This window comes from Pholis gunnellus, assembly GCF_910591455.1.
Source record: "Pholis gunnellus genome assembly, chromosome: 2".
Taxonomy (NCBI): Eukaryota; Metazoa; Chordata; class Actinopteri; order Perciformes; family Pholidae; genus Pholis; species Pholis gunnellus.
In genome coordinates, this window is record NC_136536.1 from 15510549 (window position 1) to 15528500 (window position 17952).

General features: G+C 41.4%; 3 protein-coding genes across 6 annotated transcripts; 2 read left to right on the forward strand and 1 right to left on the reverse strand.

Moving 5' to 3' along the window:
* The first annotated feature begins 18 nt into the window (after positions 1-18).
* pgd (phosphogluconate dehydrogenase) lies at positions 19-6297 on the forward strand. Its single transcript, XM_079167294.1, has 13 exons — positions 19-114; positions 501-576; positions 708-887; positions 987-1052; positions 1143-1261; positions 1435-1504; positions 1614-1748; positions 1863-2052; positions 3250-3380; positions 3599-3732; positions 4224-4323; positions 5061-5183; positions 5779-6297. Exons 1-13 carry the CDS (start codon positions 107-109, stop codon positions 5896-5898), a joined length of 1452 nt encoding a protein of 483 aa, XP_079023420.1. The 5' UTR covers positions 19-106; the 3' UTR covers positions 5899-6297.
* A 3627-nt stretch (positions 6298-9924) lies between these two features.
* On the reverse strand, positions 9925-14991 carry tardbpa (TAR DNA binding protein a). Of its 4 annotated transcripts, XR_013767492.1 has the most exons (7): positions 14291-14991; positions 13719-13882; positions 13455-13595; positions 12433-12603; positions 12223-12343; positions 11315-11461; positions 9925-10562 (listed from the first exon to the last, which is right to left on the reverse strand). XR_013767492.1 is itself a non-coding variant. In XM_079178277.1 (6 exons), exons 1-6 carry the CDS (start codon positions 14529-14531, stop codon positions 11367-11369), a joined length of 897 nt encoding a protein of 298 aa, XP_079034403.1. In that variant the 5' UTR covers positions 14532-14991; the 3' UTR covers positions 9925-11366. The 4 variants fall into 4 exon arrangements, 3 of the variants coding, with proteins under 3 accessions (XP_079034403.1, XP_079034402.1, XP_079034401.1); XM_079178277.1 differs by having other exon boundaries at positions 9925-11461; positions 12259-12343; XM_079178276.1 differs by having other exon boundaries at positions 9925-11461.
* Positions 14992-16274: 1283 nt separating this feature from the next.
* On the forward strand, positions 16275-17476 carry ciroz (ciliated left-right organizer protein containing ZP-N domains; the record flags this gene model as incomplete). Its single annotated transcript, XM_079176203.1, has 6 exons — positions 16275-16392; positions 16472-16596; positions 16708-16851; positions 16950-16988; positions 17153-17290; positions 17384-17476. 6 exons carry the CDS (start codon positions 16275-16277, stop codon positions 17474-17476), a joined length of 657 nt encoding a protein of 218 aa, XP_079032329.1.
* Between the last annotated feature and the right edge of the window lie 476 nt (positions 17477-17952).

Consider the following 17952-nt stretch of genomic DNA (forward strand, 5'->3'; position numbering starts at 1 on the left):
CGAACAAGGAAGTGAATCACGAGCGAGGAGTAAAACCTTCAGTGGAGAGGAGCCCGTCCGTCATTTGAACACTGTCACTGGTCAAATACCTTATCCGCTGCACACCATGGCTCAGTAAGTTCTCCAAGTAGCTTTTAACTTATTCAAATAGCCGTTAAAGTGGGAAGGAAGCGGCATATACGTGTGGTTAAATCATTTGTTGCGTTACACTTTGTGACCTTACTCGTTTAATTTGTTCATAGCAATCTTCTTGATCTGTTAGTGTACAATAAACTGTTAGCTCGTTAGCTAACACGCTTTAGTGTCTAGTAGAATCATACGTAAAATGTCGTCAAAAATAACCGTTAGTAGTAAAAAGAGATACAAAATATGGAGTGAAGATACATTACAAATAAGATTTAATTTGCATAAAATCCAAAATGTTTTTAGTGTGATTGTGGACAGTTGTATATGACCGTGCTGATGCTCGGTTAATGTGATTATTTATCTTCTCCTCACAGAGCAGACATTGCACTGATTGGTTTGGCTGTCATGGGCCAAAACCTCATCATGAACATGAATGACCATGGCTTCGTGGTAAGATGATGACTTCTGTGTTCACTCCCATAACTCCTCTGAGTAAAACTTGTTCCACTTGTTTTTTTGTTTTTTTTATTAATCCCTTTTTTTTTAATTTCACCCAGTAATCACCAAACCTCTCCCAACAGGTCTGTGCTTACAACCGAACCGTGTCCAAGGTGCATGACTTCCTGAAGAACGAGGCGAAGGGCTCCAAGGTGATTGGAGCCGAGTCTCTGGAGGACATGGTGAAGAAGCTGAAGAAGCCCAGGAGGATCGTCCTGCTGGTCAAGGCAGGACAGGCTGTGGACGACTTCATCGACAAACTGGTTGGTAGTTCATTCTGAACATTGCTCCAATCACTCGTGGAAAATTGAGTCCTTCCTCGTTACAATAATTGGCTCTGTGCTGCATTTGTTCTTCTTCAGGTTCCTCTCCTTGAGGCTGGGGATATCATCATCGACGGTGGCAACTCTGAATACAACGACACAACAGTAAGTCTTGGGGAAAAAAACAGTTTGGTAGTAACTCTCTTATTTAGTTTGTAGAAAATTCTCATAGTATTTGTGTTTTCTGGTGTACAGCGGCGGTGTAAGAGTCTGAAAGAGAAGGGCTTCCTGTTTGTTGGCAGCGGAGTCAGTGGCGGAGAGGAAGGGGCGCGTTATGGACCCTCACTCATGCCGGGTGGACATAAAGAGGCCTGGTGAGTTCCCAAAAACGTCTTAACCGCTCACACTTTCAGATCCATGCTAGATGGCACAGAAATGCTAAAATACACAGAGTGACACCTGACACAGCTGTGGGACTTTGGGCATGTTGAAACAGTGAATATCTCTGACAAGATAAATGAGAAAATGAAAACTCTTTATTTTGAAGGCCACACATAAAAAACATCTTCCAGAGCATCGCTGCCAAGGTTGGAACAGGAGAACCGTGTTGTGACTGGGTGAGTGCTGTTTTAATGCGTGCCGAATGGTTACTATACTTATTGGCTGTAGCAGTTGTTGTCGTGTCAAGTCGTCTCACAAATATTCTGACTTGGCTTGCTTGTGCAGGTTGGAGATGAGGGTGCAGGTCATTTTGTGAAAATGGTCCATAATGGCATTGAGTACGGCGACATGCAGCTGATTTGTGAGGCCTATCACCTCATGAAGGACGTTCTGGGTATGGACCACGATGCGATGGCACAGGTGAGCTTTAACCCGTTATCTTCACTGGTACGTTTTGTGGCGTGCAACCAAATGGAATTTAAAAAAATAAGTGTGGCTGACTATATTTCATCACGCTGTGGTTGCGTCACTCAGGCTTTCGAGAGCTGGAACAAGACCGAGTTGGACTCCTTCCTGATCGAGATCACGGCTAACATCTTCAAATACCGGGACTCTGATGGCACACACCTGCTGCCCAAGATCCGCGACAGTGCTGGACAGAAAGGCACCGGGAAGTGGACGGCCATTTCAGCCCTGGAATACGGCACACCTGTGACTCTGATCGGTAAGAGGAAGAAAGGAGGTTGTAGACGAGGAAGTCTCTGGTTTCCTCCTCTCGTCTTCCATTGCTGGCTGCTTTCAGGAAACTGTGTTTGCCATGATGACATGGCAAACGCAGCTATATTGCATCACACGTGTTAAGATTTCAACACCGATTCAACACAATGAAGGGCAGTAGGCCGAGTGGTTTTAGCTAATGTTTAGCTTTGTTGACTCCCAGCGTGCCCTCTGAGCTTCCTCTAGAGAACTTGATGGATGTATGGCTCCCACTAAGAAGATTGAAGGCTTTTCTAGTGGCCTGCTCATCTCAGGTGACATAAGGAGGCTTTGTGATACTCTCTGCAGCTTTGCTCTTTGCTCTGACTGTATGGTAGTCTGTTTCATAAACAGCCATGGACAAATTACAGGTCACAAAGATGTCTTTTATATCAGCGCATGCCCTACCAAGCAGACGCAGTTTGTGAATGGGACATGCATCCGAAACCTTTTTAGTAAAAGTTCAATCATGCAGATATTTGGGAGCAGAAACTTGCTCTTCACCAAATCCCTGCAACCAATAGTAGAGATTAGATTTTATAAAACAGGTTTGTTTCCTCAATCCCTCTCCGTGCTGTAGATCCTCTTGTGATAGAGAGAGAGATAGAGGCGTTACAAAAGGTTTCATTGTGTGAGAGCTGAGCCGGCTGACGGGCCGGTACAGTGTGCATGGATGCATTTCTGACCCCGATAGGGAAAACAATCCTCACCGGTATAGTTCCCTCACTGGACACATTTTCTCTCCGCCTGTCCGTTGCATCACCTTGCTGTGCTGTTTTTTTGGCAAGTCATGCTTACCCAACAGTAGCTTCCTCTTGTGGTGATCTAATTGACATTTTACTGTGGCAACTGGCGATCCTTTTTTCTTTTTTTTTCTCTAACAGTCATAGTGGCATGAATCCTTTATAGCTACTGCTGAGTCATGCTGATCCTTGGGCATTGTTTTTATGTTAGCATGGTGTCCCTGCAGCATAGCTGTGGCATTGGCTAGCATAACCCATGTGATCATTTGTTGTGAAGGGTTTCAGAAAATCTAAATGACTGTTTACCGAGCTCTGTTTTTGAGTGACGTGTGCAGAGAGCTTACCTTGTTGTCCCTTTCTATGCCTCTTGTCTCCCTCCCTCCCTCCCTCCCTCCCCGTCTCGTTCCTTATCCGTGTTTCAGGGGAGGCTGTCTTTGCCAGATGCCTGTCCTCTCTCAAGGATGAGCGAGTCGAGGCCAGCCGCAGCCTTTCAGGGCCACAGGGTGTCAAATTCAGCGGTGACAAGGCTGTCTTCCTGGAGGACATCAGAAAGGTAGAACACACCGTGTGGTATACTTGCCAGTTCATAAGGCACACCTTGCTAAAACTGATAAAGTCTAACACAACAGCCCTGCAATATATCCTGCAGTCGTGAAGGTTATAATGCTCAGTTTCTTGTTTTCGAGAGGATTGATGCTCGGCTTACAGTGACCAGCAGTCATTACAAATTCTGTCACGATGTCAGATTTATATTCAATCTCTTCTCTCAAGGCTCTCTACGCCTCCAAGATCATTTCCTACGCGCAGGGCTTCATGCTGCTGCGGCAGGCGGCCAAAGAGTTCGGCTGGTCCCTCAACTACGGCGGGATCGCTCTGATGTGGAGAGGAGGCTGCATCATCCGAAGGTACATGTTGCCTCACTTGTGTCTCCATACCACAAGTTTTGCCTCACTGCTGCCTTGTGCCACTTTTATGTCAACCGTTGTCTTTCACACCGATGGTGAAAACTGTGGTTTGGCAACACGGTTTGTAAGGGAGACTTCTTGAGAAAGCAAAAACACTCAAATGAGAAGTTGTGAACTCTTTTTGTCATTGCCCTTTGTGGAACGCTGGAGTGAGAAATCTAACTGAAAGAAAGTAGGACCCTTCCTGTAAAACCAGAAAATGAGAAGAATGCCAGATTACACAAAACAAACCAGTGTCACAACCAACATTTCCTCAAAGTAAACCCAAATCTAACGCTCAGGGTGACCTGCAGTGTTGGCCACCATTTAACCTGCTCATGGTATGTTTTCATGCATTGAATGTAAGGACGTGTCCCGTTACTGTGAGCAGAATCTTTTCCTTTTTCTGTTTCCATTGTTGGCTAACGCTGCTCTTTATTCTCCCCCACCAGCGTCTTCCTGGGTAAAATCAAAGAGGCGTTTGACAGGGACGCGGAGTTGCAGAACTTGTTGCTGGACACTTTCTTCAGTAATGCTGTGCAGGACTGTCAGGTATGATGAAGGAGGAAGTGGCCAAAGATCAATCTGCAATACCCACATTGACTAAAGACACAAAAAAACAGTTATTTCCTCTTTTACAAAGAAAAGGCTGAACAGCACCACTTGTTGGCTTAATTTTAGTAGTTTTCAAACTGGTGATCCTGCCGATGACACTGTGGATTTATTCATTGTTTATACATCATTCAAGCTGTCATCTGAGACTATTCAAGAGTTCTTGTTTGAGGTCTTCTGTTAACGGACATGTGGAAAACCTAGCTGAACTCAACCCAATAGAAGACAACAGTTTGCATCAGACCTGAGGGGACACAAACCGACACAAATAGAGAAACACACACGAGGCAGCATGATTAATGAACACTTCAGCCGACTGAAATGTCTCCCGTGTGCCAAGCGTGTAGAATAACTAAGAACTACGGTTGCCAACGCGAAAACATCTTGATTGGTTATTGTTTTGTCCGTTCTTGGCGTTCGTAGAAACATGGCAGTGCAATTTAGCGGACCGATTGAAGAAAACCCGCTCCATCTGTAGATATAAACGGCTCATTCTACAGTACTGAAAGCACAATCATTTTTATTTTCATGGCATTATCCACTTAGAAAAACATACTTATTAATACTATATTATATTTCTGCCAATAGATCCCCCAAAAGATGCGCCCGTAAACACCAAATTGCATTACCTCCATGAAAAACAGACCGTTGTTAACCTGGTTCATTTCTCTGTTTAGGAGTCGTGGCGCAGAACAGTGTGCACTGGAGTCCAGCACGGCCTCCCGATGCCCTGTTTCACCACAGCTCTGTCCTTCTACGACGGTTACAGACACGAAAAGCTGCCAGCCAACCTCCTCCAGGTAAGACTACACATGATGCTCATATAACACAAACAGGTCAAATGTTACTAGCGGTAAATGTGAGATTTGCCGCTTGCGTCTGTCTGTCCTCGGCTAATATTATTTTCTTTTCTCATTTATGACCTTATGCTGAAGGTCCTCACATGGTTACGTTGCTTCACAATTAAAAGAATGTATATATTTTATTGAGTGTTTTATACCGTCATTGACTGCTGACTCCTCACTATTGTCAGCCGGGCGGTAGGAGGTGCAAGTGATCAACAAGTACCTCGGTAGCAAAAGGCGTTTCTAGAAATCGGCAAGGCTAAAAAAGAAGCCGATATGTTGTGTTCCATTAAAGTTCTTATCTCCGCCGCCATCTTCACTGTAGGAAAGATTGAAAACGTTAGTGAGATTCAACTTTTCTTTGTTTGGGAGGAGAGAGAGAGAGACACAACTGTTGGCAGAGATCTGCCATTACTTAGTTTTCTAGTTTTAATCTGTTGGTTTAACAAAACAAGCAATTTGAATGTCGACGGATTTAACAATTGTCCAATGAATCATTGGTATCTCTGTGAGGGTGTAAAACGTTGTTTATGTTTTGTTTGTTTTTTAGGCCCAGAGGGACTACTTTGGAGCCCACACGTATGAACTGCTGTCAAACCCCGGTCATTACATCCACACCAACTGGACCGGCAAAGGTGGAAACGTCTCCTCTTCATCCTACAATGCTTAAGGATCATCGTCGCGTCACTCAACAACACAAACGGGATGGAAGTTATCTGAGAGAGAGAAGAAAACATGTTACACATTCCAACTTAATAACTATGATAACCACGTCTGAATATTTATGAGCCCCCCCCAACAATCACCACAATCCAACTTTGAACTCAAACATGTTGCAGTTTGATTTATCAAGAAGTGGAATCCTAAATGATTTGTGTCGTAAAACTCTACACTGGGGGTTTTGTTGCAGCAACCTTTTAAGGGTTGACTCCATCTGGATACTTGGCTTATTATGCTGGCTGTCAGGCTAATGTTCACCAGTCGTGTTGGGCCCAGGGTTCACGGTGTTAACACTGGATTAAGGTGAACCATTGCACTGTACTGTACGAGGCTAAATAAAGATTTCAATCCCTTTATAAATAGCTTGCATCGTCCTTACTCTCTGGGTGCCGTAAACAGGATTGAGATTTGTTTGTGTGCGGCACTAAATCGGGCAACAAGTGACATAAGTCTGGTGGCCGACACTTTGAGCCGCTGGCCTATTCGGGGTGTATCATGTCATACATGTCACTGTGTATATACACAGAGTGAATATATGGTATGATTAAACGAGCTAAAAAGTGCACTAGTCTCATGTGCACAAGTTTAATCTTTAATTTGTATCGTGACCCATATCGGCATCAAAATTCAATTTTGTGAAAGACAATCATGGGATGCGTGCATCCATCTATCTATACATTTCTATATCTCTCGCTCTCTCTCTCTGCGTGCATCCATCTATCTATACATTTCTATATCTCTCGCTCTCTCTATATATATATATATATATATATATATATATACAGTATATGTGTGTGTGTTCTTTCAGTGATTGTCCAGCAGATGGCCCTATGAATGTGACGCATGTTTCTTTATACACGGTGACAGTAATTCAAAAGAATGGAACTGAAAACTGACGTCGATACAACGGCTCACCGTTCTGGTCATGAAGCGATAAGATTAAGGGAAGGGGCACAATAACTTGAAGACATTTACATTCATGCAGAATACAATTAATATTAATATTAATGTGAATTTCTTAACCGGGTGCCAGAGGCAGACTGATTCAACTAGATGGTAAGTTTCGAGGCTGTAGTATTCGATCGCATTAAATTTAAATTAAAAAAACTCGAGCACTAGAGTCCCAAGAAAAACTGAATGTTATAAATATCCAGAAGGTAACGTTTATCGCAGGACTCTTGGCTGAGATTTAATAGTACAGGTGTTGCTCATACACAACAGCTTCTTTAAATGTAAATGGTCAAAATGATCCATCTGCTGCATACACTGACTCATTTCTGAGTGGGTCTAGATCAGTGGTTTACCACCTGTGGGTCAGAGAGGACCCTTTGAAAGGGTCACAAGATAATTCGTGGAACATGGAGAAAATGAAAATATTGTTCTGAGTCATTTCTCTGAGCTCTTTTTAAATTTGAAATAGCGGAACGTTTTACCTCCTCGGGCCTCTATTAAATATTCAGGTTTTAAGCAGAAAATCCTTTGGGTTCACAAGTCGTTGACACATTCAACCTGAGATGAGGGGTTGTAAACAAGTACTGCGTCATTGTGTGCCGAGGCCTAACCTCAACGTCCCTGGCTCACATGCGGCTGGGGACCCCTGTTGCATGTCATTCCCTATCTTTCTGTCCCCTTATTTCATTTCATCTCTTTACATTTGGCTGTCTAATAAAGGCATAAACATGTATTGATTTAAAAAAAGAAAAAGTAGAAAGATTAGGTTACAGTAGAGCGTGTATTAAGAAGCAACTGTGAGCTCTCTATTCCCTGCAGTGTTCTCCAGAGCCTCATCGGGGGATTCTTCTCAGCTGTAGAGTCAGTTGCTGAAACAAACACGCCAGCGGCGATGCCTTCACCCCCACAGCAGTGAGGAACGCTGACAAGAGTGTGTCACGGCTGCTGTTACACCGACTGTTAAACAGTTAACAAAGCCTCACCTCAGTGCACCTGAGCTGCAATAGCTTCTATCTTCTACTTAACCGTCCTGGGATGCTTAAAAGACCCCCTCGTTTGACTCCTCTCGTCAAGAGCTTTGATCCTGAAGGGGAACACAGCAGAACCAACTAAATAAACATTGTAAGCTTAACTACATACATACACTTCAAATACCAGAAACAGGCAGTGGGAGGCTGTCTACCCAATTATTGTTACTCTGTTATTTAGATTCCTCCCATTGGTTAAAGAAAACTAAATGTCTGTGAACCTGTTCCTCTTCTCTAATGCTTAATTAAACCAAAGAACATTCTCTACAATTATTCTACAACTCTTCTTAAAGAGGCCTGATGTCAAACAGAAGCTCAGTGGAGGCAGTGCAGGTGGAGGATGAGGCTGCTGAGTCATCTGCAGACAAAGCAGGCAGCAAGGCGACACCAGACAGTATAATGATGCATAACGAAGCAGGGGGAGGACGACTGGACAACAGATGCCAATCAATTCATCGCCATCAAACATTCCCTACTTAATGCTATTCTGACACTAATTCAACAACATAATCAGATAGTGAATATCAACAACACAATGTGTATCTAGCTTAACATAGTGTGTTGCTTGGTACTATACTATCACTTTTTATGACTTTTTCAGCAAGAAATACAATTAATTGTTGTCGACATGCTACTAACAGTTTTCATGACATTCTATATTTTGACTTTTTATTCAACATACTATAGTATGACTTTTCTGACTTTTTTCGACATACTATACTATGATGTTTTTTGACATTCTATATTTTGACTTCTTTGACATCCTATAATTACTTTTACTTACTTTTTTTGACAGAAAATACATGAATTATTCTCGTCATACTGTACTATCAGTATTTATGAGGTTTTTTGACATTCTATATTTTGACTCTTTATTCAACATACTATACTATGACTTTAAATTACTTTTTTTTTAAACAAAAAATACAATGAATTGTTCTCGTCATACTGTACTTTTTGTAATTCTATATTTTGACTTTTTTGACATTCTATTCTATGGTTTTTCTTTGACATACTATACTAGGCCATTTTTTCGACATTCTATTCTATGACTTAATTACTTTTTTTGACAAAAAATACAAAACATTTTTTTCCCGACAAAACATAGTTTTCGACTTGTGACTTCTTAAGACTTTTTTGACATTCTATATTTTCACTTTTTAGACATACTATACTATAACTTAGTTTTTGACACACTATACTTTTCGACCTAAAATACAATTAATTGTTTTCGACATACGATGGATGCTATTACTTTTTCAACAGACTATATGTTGCGAAATACAATTGTTTTTGACTGACTTGACTGAATGACTGACTTTTACTTTTACTCTTACAATTACTTTGTATGACTTTTTTGGACATACTTACCATGACTTTTTACAACATACTATACTATGATGTTTTTTTCCATACTATGATTTTTTTGACAGAAAATACAATTGTTCTCGTCATACTGTACTATGAGTATTTATGAGTTATATAAATAAAGACTTTTTATGACATAGTATTCTATGACTTTTTAAGATGTTAATGTAACTTCTGACAAACAAAACCATGTTTTTTTCCGAGATATTATACCCTAACCTTTTCAACAGCATACTATCCCGTTCTTTGGACGTATATCATGACTTATTTTTGACGTACTATGCTATGACATTTTTGATATTTTGACATACTTCACTAATTTTTAATAACTATACTGTGACTATTTCACACTGTAAAATTACTTTTTATGTCAGACTATCCTATGACTTATATTTTCTATAACTTGGGAGTCTTGTCCCTATATAGACCTACTTAACAGCCAGCTTCAAAACTAGTGTGTGCAGGATACGTTTCAGTATATCTTTTGCCACGGCCCAAATCGAAACTTCCACAAAAAGCCTGAAGAAATCAATTAATTGAAGTCATGGATAACTATAAAAATAAGAGTTCGAGGTGGAGCCCTGTAAGAAAAATACTTATATTGATCTACATAGAGAGACGACAGGTGATTAAAAACTCAAAAACCTGTTTATTTTACACCGCAATACTAAAATATCTCAATACAGAAAGTGAAAATTCCTGCTGGCATGTTCAATCAGTTGTTTATGTCCCTTTTCAAAATCTCTTGATACATTCCATCCACTTTACAATCAGGATAAACAAAATAACAAAAACATCTTGCCTTGTTGAAAAGCTTTTTGATCACATTGAAAAGAAACCTACCAGTTAATACTTCCATAAGTTAACAATGACTGTTACGAGGACAAATAATAAAAGCATTCATTGACAGAAATGCATGATTCAGATTAAAAAGGCAGACTTTGTGTTTCACAAGTTTGGAAAAAAATAATAAGAATGACTGCTGCCAAACTGTCGGTGCGACTTTGGTCCTATTTGTGACATTTGTAGGTTTGAACAAATACCTCCGCCCAATTGAGTATGGTCCGCTCTAAATTTGATTACGGGATGGTCCGAGGTTTCTTGCTAGTGAAGTGAAGAAGATCCTTTTCAGGATTAAGGCAGTCGTGCAGCAATTCCATTGTTGGTTTTGGTTTGTGCCGGCCCACCCAACAATGTCTTCAGCTTCTCCATAATTGACTCCAACCTGGATTCTGACGAAAACCTGGGCTGTCCATGTCCGCGGTCCCTATACATGTGAATTAAAGTGTTGGCATTTCAATTAATGTGAAGTCAAAAATAAGTCATTGTCAAGAGTGTATTATACCTAGTCAAATTCAGTTTTATTTCAGACTTCCCTTTGATTCACAAAACATAGAAAAAGCATTCGTAACCACTTCAAACACAAACTTTCAAATGGGAACTTGTCAAACATTCACCACACCAACCTCAAACTTAAACACACTTTCAGTGTTCTTCCCACACAGACTTCACCAGCACAAAGTCATTTTCACACAAAGAGGGTGGTAACAAGGAGAAAATAAAGCAAACAACCAGACACAGCATTCACAATAAATCAGACGGCAAGAGAAAGCTACGAAAAAGGTACAAATACTCATTACGCACTTGACATTTCACTGTTTTTTTTAAGAATTAAGTTTGATAGAAAATGATGACAAAAAGCAGAGACCATAGGGATCTCGAGATGCAATAAATGTCCTTGTGATGGCCATTTGGGACACACTCGTACTTGCTTCTTCCTCTCACACTCACAAAGCCACAGGTTCTTCTCAACTCTCGCAGGCATTTGTCTCTTTAAAAAAAAAAAAAAAAACATTTCGCACAAACAGTCCTTCTCACACTTCTTTCAATTTGCTCTCCCGTTCGTTCACTCTCACTCGGTCCAACATCAATCCCACTCATTGATCTTGAAAAGCGACAAGAGCAGACAAGATTTCTATATCCTTTAAAAAGGGGAGAGGAAAAAAAGACAACACCCACCGTCTAACACAGTATATGCAGAGTGAAGCTGTGTTCTTTGATGGCAAAGCATTTACACATGGGAAGAGGGGAATTGATACTGAGATCGGTCGAACATTGCAGCCAATGAGGCGCTTCCTCCCGGGAAATTGGGAAAGAGTTGGTGAACTGCAGAAGAGATTTTCATGAAGGCGTTTCCAAATGACGTCAAAACAAAAAGATGCAATGAACTGCATACAGATATATAATTATATCAAGCTCATTTTACAAGGGGACAATGGGGCTCTCAAGATACTCGTGCGTGTTTATAAATATTTATCTTGCATGCAGTCATCTCTGTTTTAACATTTAAAAACAAAACTAAATGGAGTGTGGTAGTTTCCACTAACAAACTAAACGTTTCACCCATTCAATGAATGACATAATCAGTCGCACGCAAGTATAAATCTTCTCTTTAACAAAATAAAAAGGCAGTATATTTTTAATAATAGGAACATAAGATATAAGCAGTTCCCAACTGTATGTATACTTACCAGATTAGCCTAATAGCAAATGAAAAGGGCAACTCTAAGCTATCTACACTCCCCAACTAGAAGACTTGGACTCCATAGAGGTGCCAAAGCCAGAGCTGAAGCCACTGCTGGAGGGCGTGTTAGTGCCTGCGGCCCAGCCGAGGCTAGCTGAGCTGGGGCTGCTGTAACTGGTGCTGGAGGAGCTATAGGTCTGGTCTCGGGTTGTAGGGGCTGTGCCTGCCGTTGTGGTCAGACCCTGCTGGTTAGCCAGCATGCCCATCATTCCCCAACTGCTCTGCAGCGCTGCCTGGGCAGCAGCCACCATTGCTGGGTTTAGACCGAGAGCCCCAAAGTTAACCCCGCTACTACCGCTGCCTAGCCCACCGCGATTACTGCCATAGCCCTGACTGAACCCACCAGCCCCAAACCGCCCTCGATCCATCATTTGCCTACTATTATTGTGTTTGGGCTCAGCGTTGGAGATGTGCACGCTGATGCCCTTGATGATCAAGTCCTCTCCACACAGGGCTTGGGCCACCTGAGAAAGAGGCGAGGAGAAGATAGTCAGTAGTCGTCATTTTACCTGCAACTTATAGTCCAACTCTCGTCATCTATGGCGAATCTCACCTGGTCATCGGCAAACGTGACGAATGCAAATGCCCGGAAAGGTTTGGGGATGAAGACATCAGTGACTTCGCCATACTGCATGAAGTACTGCCTCAGCTCATCGGTTGTCATGTCCTCTGTACAGCGGCCAACAAAGATTTTACGGCTCCGCATGGGCTCATCAGGACACGCCTGGGAGGACAAAGACGCACAGCCGTGAATTAAGAAATCTATGGTTGTCTTTTTAAAGTAATACTTCCGACCAACTCAGAATGATTTTACCAAACACCTAATTTGTGAGATGCATTTAATTTGCAAAACTAAAACGGATGTTTTGATCCACTGCAATTCAGTGGATGTTTCCTTTCAAATGTTTGAAGTGAAACTAGGAGATAGACGGCTGCAGTTTTCCAGGTTTGACATTTGTAATTGGAAAACAGTTTAGCATTCATCCATAAACCTAAGTTATGACTTTCCCCAACAAGAAAATGAACTCATTAAAAAAAGGGTAAGATCGGAGCATTTCGATTGCCTCTCAACACGTCGATAGCTAACGGTGCAAACTACGGTTAAAGTGCTGACAGAGCGAACAGAGTTTACCCGAGGTGGAACTGGAAGGTGGGTGCTACACTGCTGCGTAGCATTATTAGCTGTAACCGCCATATGAGAGCAGCGCAGCAGGTCTCATGCTCGTCAGAGCTCTGAATGTTAAATAAAGCAGAAATCTAGATGATGATCACACAGATGTGTCAACTGACCCTTGACCCAAAGACAACCTGAATATATTTATACCACGAGGTTCATGACTACACTCGCACCAAACATAATGTAAGCCATTATGTTGAGTATGTTAAGAAGCAGGGTTCCTGTTATATGTGTTTTGTGCTTTTATTGTGAAGGAGGAGACGGAAGGAGAGAGAGAGGAAAGAGGGTATGTGAGAAGGAATAAAGTGGCTGCCATCTTGGTGCCGAATACGGAGCCCCGTGGTTATTGTATTATTATCCTAAAGTATATGCGCAACATAAACCCTCAGCTACAATACCTTTGAGTTGGGAAGTTTGCAGTCACACCATCGTCCATCAATCATGTGTCTCTGAGCAATCACTTTGGTTTGTGTCTCATATTCAGTGAACCGGACAAACCCAAACCCTTTGGAGTTGCCAGTCTTTAAATCTCTCTTGACCTGGAGTGAACAGAGGACACGCAACGCTTCATTACAAATTGTAAACAAATCAGAATAACAAGACATCCACATTAGACTCTCAGCCGAACACATAATGTTCAGAACGAGACGCGATGTCCCTACCTGCACCATGATGACCTCCCCAAAGGTAGTGAAATAATCTTTCAGGTCTTGTTCGCTTGTTTTCCACGGCAGCCCGAGGACAATGAGATCCGACGTCTTCTGAAAGCCCCTTTTCACTTTCACAGCTGAAGCAGCATCTATTTCCTCCATCTTTCTTTTGTTATCTGTGGAGAATAAATAGATACGAGTCACATCAGGAAAAAGGAGTTTTGTTTGGTTTCGAGGCCGCAGTTCATAGACAAATGGAGTAAATAAACAGATGAAAATACAAACCCGCTGAGCTCTTTCGTGTCTGTGATATAAACACACAACAACCAAGATACAATACATGACCAGAAGTAAGAGAACATCTCAACATTAGCTCCATACCATGCACACCAATAGGCCATAGACCCATGTTTTACAGTGCTGGCTTTCAGCATGGGGGGGGGGGGGGGGGGGTTGTCCTGTTCAAACAGGAAAGGGCCTTAAATGTTATTCACATTTATCTTAGCTGGAACTAAGGGACCAGACCAAGACTAACACAACAAACCCTACAGAGGCGCTGAAAGTAATTTACACCAACATCTCACCTTTAGGGTAATTGACGACATAAACCAGGTTTCCCCAGTCGTTCTCGGGTGCATGCAGGACCCCCTCCACGAGCCGGACCCCCCTCATACACTGGGACTCTGGGTTTCTGTATCGCAGCCCGCAAGCCCCTGGAAACTGTGCCGCTACCGACGACAGCAAAATAGTCCCATCGTCCTCTGAGGGGATCTCCATCGGCTCTTCGTTTTCATCTTCAGCCACACGAATGTACAACTCTGACATGGTTGTCTAGATGGTCGCTCGCTGGTCCGAGTAGAAGCAGCTGATGGCGCTAAAGTTAAAGACCGTAATGATGCACACGAGTTTGTAGCGTCGATCGTCGCTTGAGTGTAAACGTTACTTCGGTTTACTGGGTGAAATACAAGGGTAGTCAAACGCAGAGAGACAAACTATGCGAAACACAAACACTCACTAGCTTTCTTCTCCGCTCGCAGCACGCGTAAACACGCTAGTTAGCTAGCTAGCTAACAAGCTAGCAGACTCAAGATGGCTTGAAAAATGAATGACCATACAGTTTAGCGCACTGTTCACTATGAACAAATACACGAGTCTTCCGCTTGCCTGCGAGTGTGTAGCTGCAAATCGTACGCTTACATCAACATCGACAAATAATCTCGTTCGTTCAGATTTACGTACAAAACCATAAAGACCACATATGATGCAGCAGTACACGGCTAACCTCTGTAACCTCAAGCTAGCTAACAAAATGGCTGCGCACTTTGTAGAGATGACATCATCCAGTTGGGAGGGCACACTATTAGGTTTTTGTGGGGGATGCCACGAATTAAAATCAGAAACATTAAGTGAATGATTTGACTCCAGGTCACCAGTCACTGTTTACGTTGTTGTAGAATTAACTTGAATACTATGTTATTAACTATATCAATCTTTTTGTGGTCCATAACTTCCAATGGGAAAGGTTTAAATATCGTGGTTTACCCTTTGAAGTCTCATATATAAATTCGCCGAGAGTCTAAACAAAAGGTGCGCACCATGCGCACTGAGACATTGAAAAAAAATACATTTAATACCATGCCACCATGATAATTGTGATATAGTTTTTTAACCGAAATACATGAGTTCAATCCATATTTTTACATTATTTACATTTACAATATTCTGTGCAGCCAAACATTGTTCAAACCCACAGAATCCCTGAGTTTGTAAAACCCCAAACATGTCGGGATGAATTGTACGGAGATGTGTCTAAAATGATATACGAAATATACAATATTTGTATTTGATGTAATGGTGCATTAATACAAAAAAATATTGGTGACAGTTTGGTTTTAAAATTTCACTCATTTTAAACATACGATTTCAATCGAGCTGAACGGTATGTGAGACTGTGGCATACGATTATTTGAAAGATACTTGAGATTAAATAAAACGACAAAACTGGATTTTATAAGCTTTATTCATAATAGACCATCACCAACAATTCTTCAATGACCAACGCCTTGACAAAAAAGAGGATTTTCAACTGCCTTTAAACCCATTTGTCACACATGCTGGATACAATGATCATTCTTTGGGACTTTTTTTGTCATTTACCTTTAAAGTCTTAAAGCAAACACACCTGTGTTTATTCCCCCTCCCCTGTATGGAGTCACATACCCTGGTGACATCAGTCCACTTACCTACAAATAGGCTATAGGTTCAGACTGCCCACATAAGTTTTCATCAGTGGAAGTGACATGGATCAGATAAGATTGAGCATCCTACTTAGAACTTTGTGAGGAGCCTAATGTTGTACACAAATTGACTGGAACTATTTACAATTTTCAAAATGTAAGTTGACTTCTACCTTCTTTTTTTCTAGTGTTTTACAATGTTTTATCATGAGGAGCGTGCTTTCCATTCAGACAACAGACTGGATTCATACCCCAACAACAAGATTAACAGGTAAATATTTTTTTGCTGTGATAAAGGGCGATATTTAATGGTTTTTCCACATCTCTGAAAATGTTTTCATTTTCAGAAGGAGATGTGGAATGTTTTTCTGAATACATGGAGATGTGGATACACAGTGTGAGGATTGAAGGATTGGGACTCTGGCTGTCCGGGGCCTTACAGATCCAAGGTAAGACACAATCAATGAAAAAAATATTGACATAGATTTAAGATAAAATGCCCTTGACCCAAGTTTTTCTTTCTCTAAGTCAACCTTGCTTCACTGGATCACCTAAACCTCCAGCTGTCTGCCTGTGGATTCTCACTGCACAAAGACCCTGACAAGAACTTTATTTTTAGAGTCAGTTACACTGGATGTTTCGTCCAGCAACAGGTATGTCTGACACATTCATAAATATCTAATGCATATACACAAACTGTGACATTGTACCTGAGCAGATGGGCCTGGTAATGATAATTCTCTGGCTGCGTATTGATTTTTCAGAATGGCTATCATGTCCTGACACTAAATTTGGTGAAGAGGATAAACCGATTCGGGGGAAGACCTCATAGTTTCATGATGAAGTGTCCCGTGGTTTCTGTACTGCCAAGCAGAGAACAAATCCAGTGTGACCCAGAGTGTATTCAGGTATCTGATGATTGGAGTTCTTCATATGGTACTTTTCACTGTTTTCATTTGAACCAGTTTTGCGTTGTTATTCTGATAAGCTTTGTATGTGTCTGTAGGTGACCAGACAAGTTCCCTATGACAACTGGGACAATGAGGTAGTAATTAAAACCAATCCTTCATGAAATCAGCCCTTAAAATAGGATTGCATTATAAATGAGAACAATTACTTGTGCATGTGTTTGTACGAGAGACAGAAAACAGGCAGAGGGGATCTGTCTGACTGTGTCTTTGTGTTTGCATGTCTGGTTATGCATTTCAGCTGCATTGGTCGCTGTCTCTGAGCGATCAACTCATTGTTGCTCTGGAGGATGCTAGCCTGATCCAGATGAACGTTGACATGAGCGGACCAGACATTACAGTTCAAGGCAGGAGAAGTGAGGTCTTGAGCCCAGTGGAAGTAAGAGTATGCAAACAGCATCCTGCCACCTAGTGACCAATGGCAACATTACACCTACAATTCACTGCATTACTGTAATTTTGATTAACACAGATATTGGAAAATGAAGGGGAATTCCTGGCCTTGAAGCTGGTCAGTGGTCAGTATGCCTATAGTATGGAAGCTACTTGTCCAAAAGGTGGGTAGCAAGCAGAGAATCAGACCTGGAAGTTATTTTTCTTTGCCACATTACAAACTTTAACATGTTTATAGAAGTCACTACTCACTAAGTACTCAGATCCTTTACATAGATAAAACTATGTAAAAATCCTGCATTCAAACTCCAAATAATTCAATGTACAGAGGTATTCACTGGAAAATATACATATAGTATGCATAGTAAGGTAGGTCCTGTTTCTGGAGAAAATGGCCCCTGTCAGTGATTGTGATGTGTTTGTATCATTACACATTATATACATTTCCAAGAAGCATTTGCCAGGTTTCACTTCTAACTATAAAGTTGAGTATAAATGCAGTGTTTCCCAAAAAAAGAGGGGGGCCTTACATGATCGACGAGTGATGGAAACAAGAAACACAAATTTATTTCACTTTTTGGACTTTTGAAATGGTGGATTATTTCCCCTCGTTGGGGCCTAAACAAGTATTTAAATGTAACCATCTGA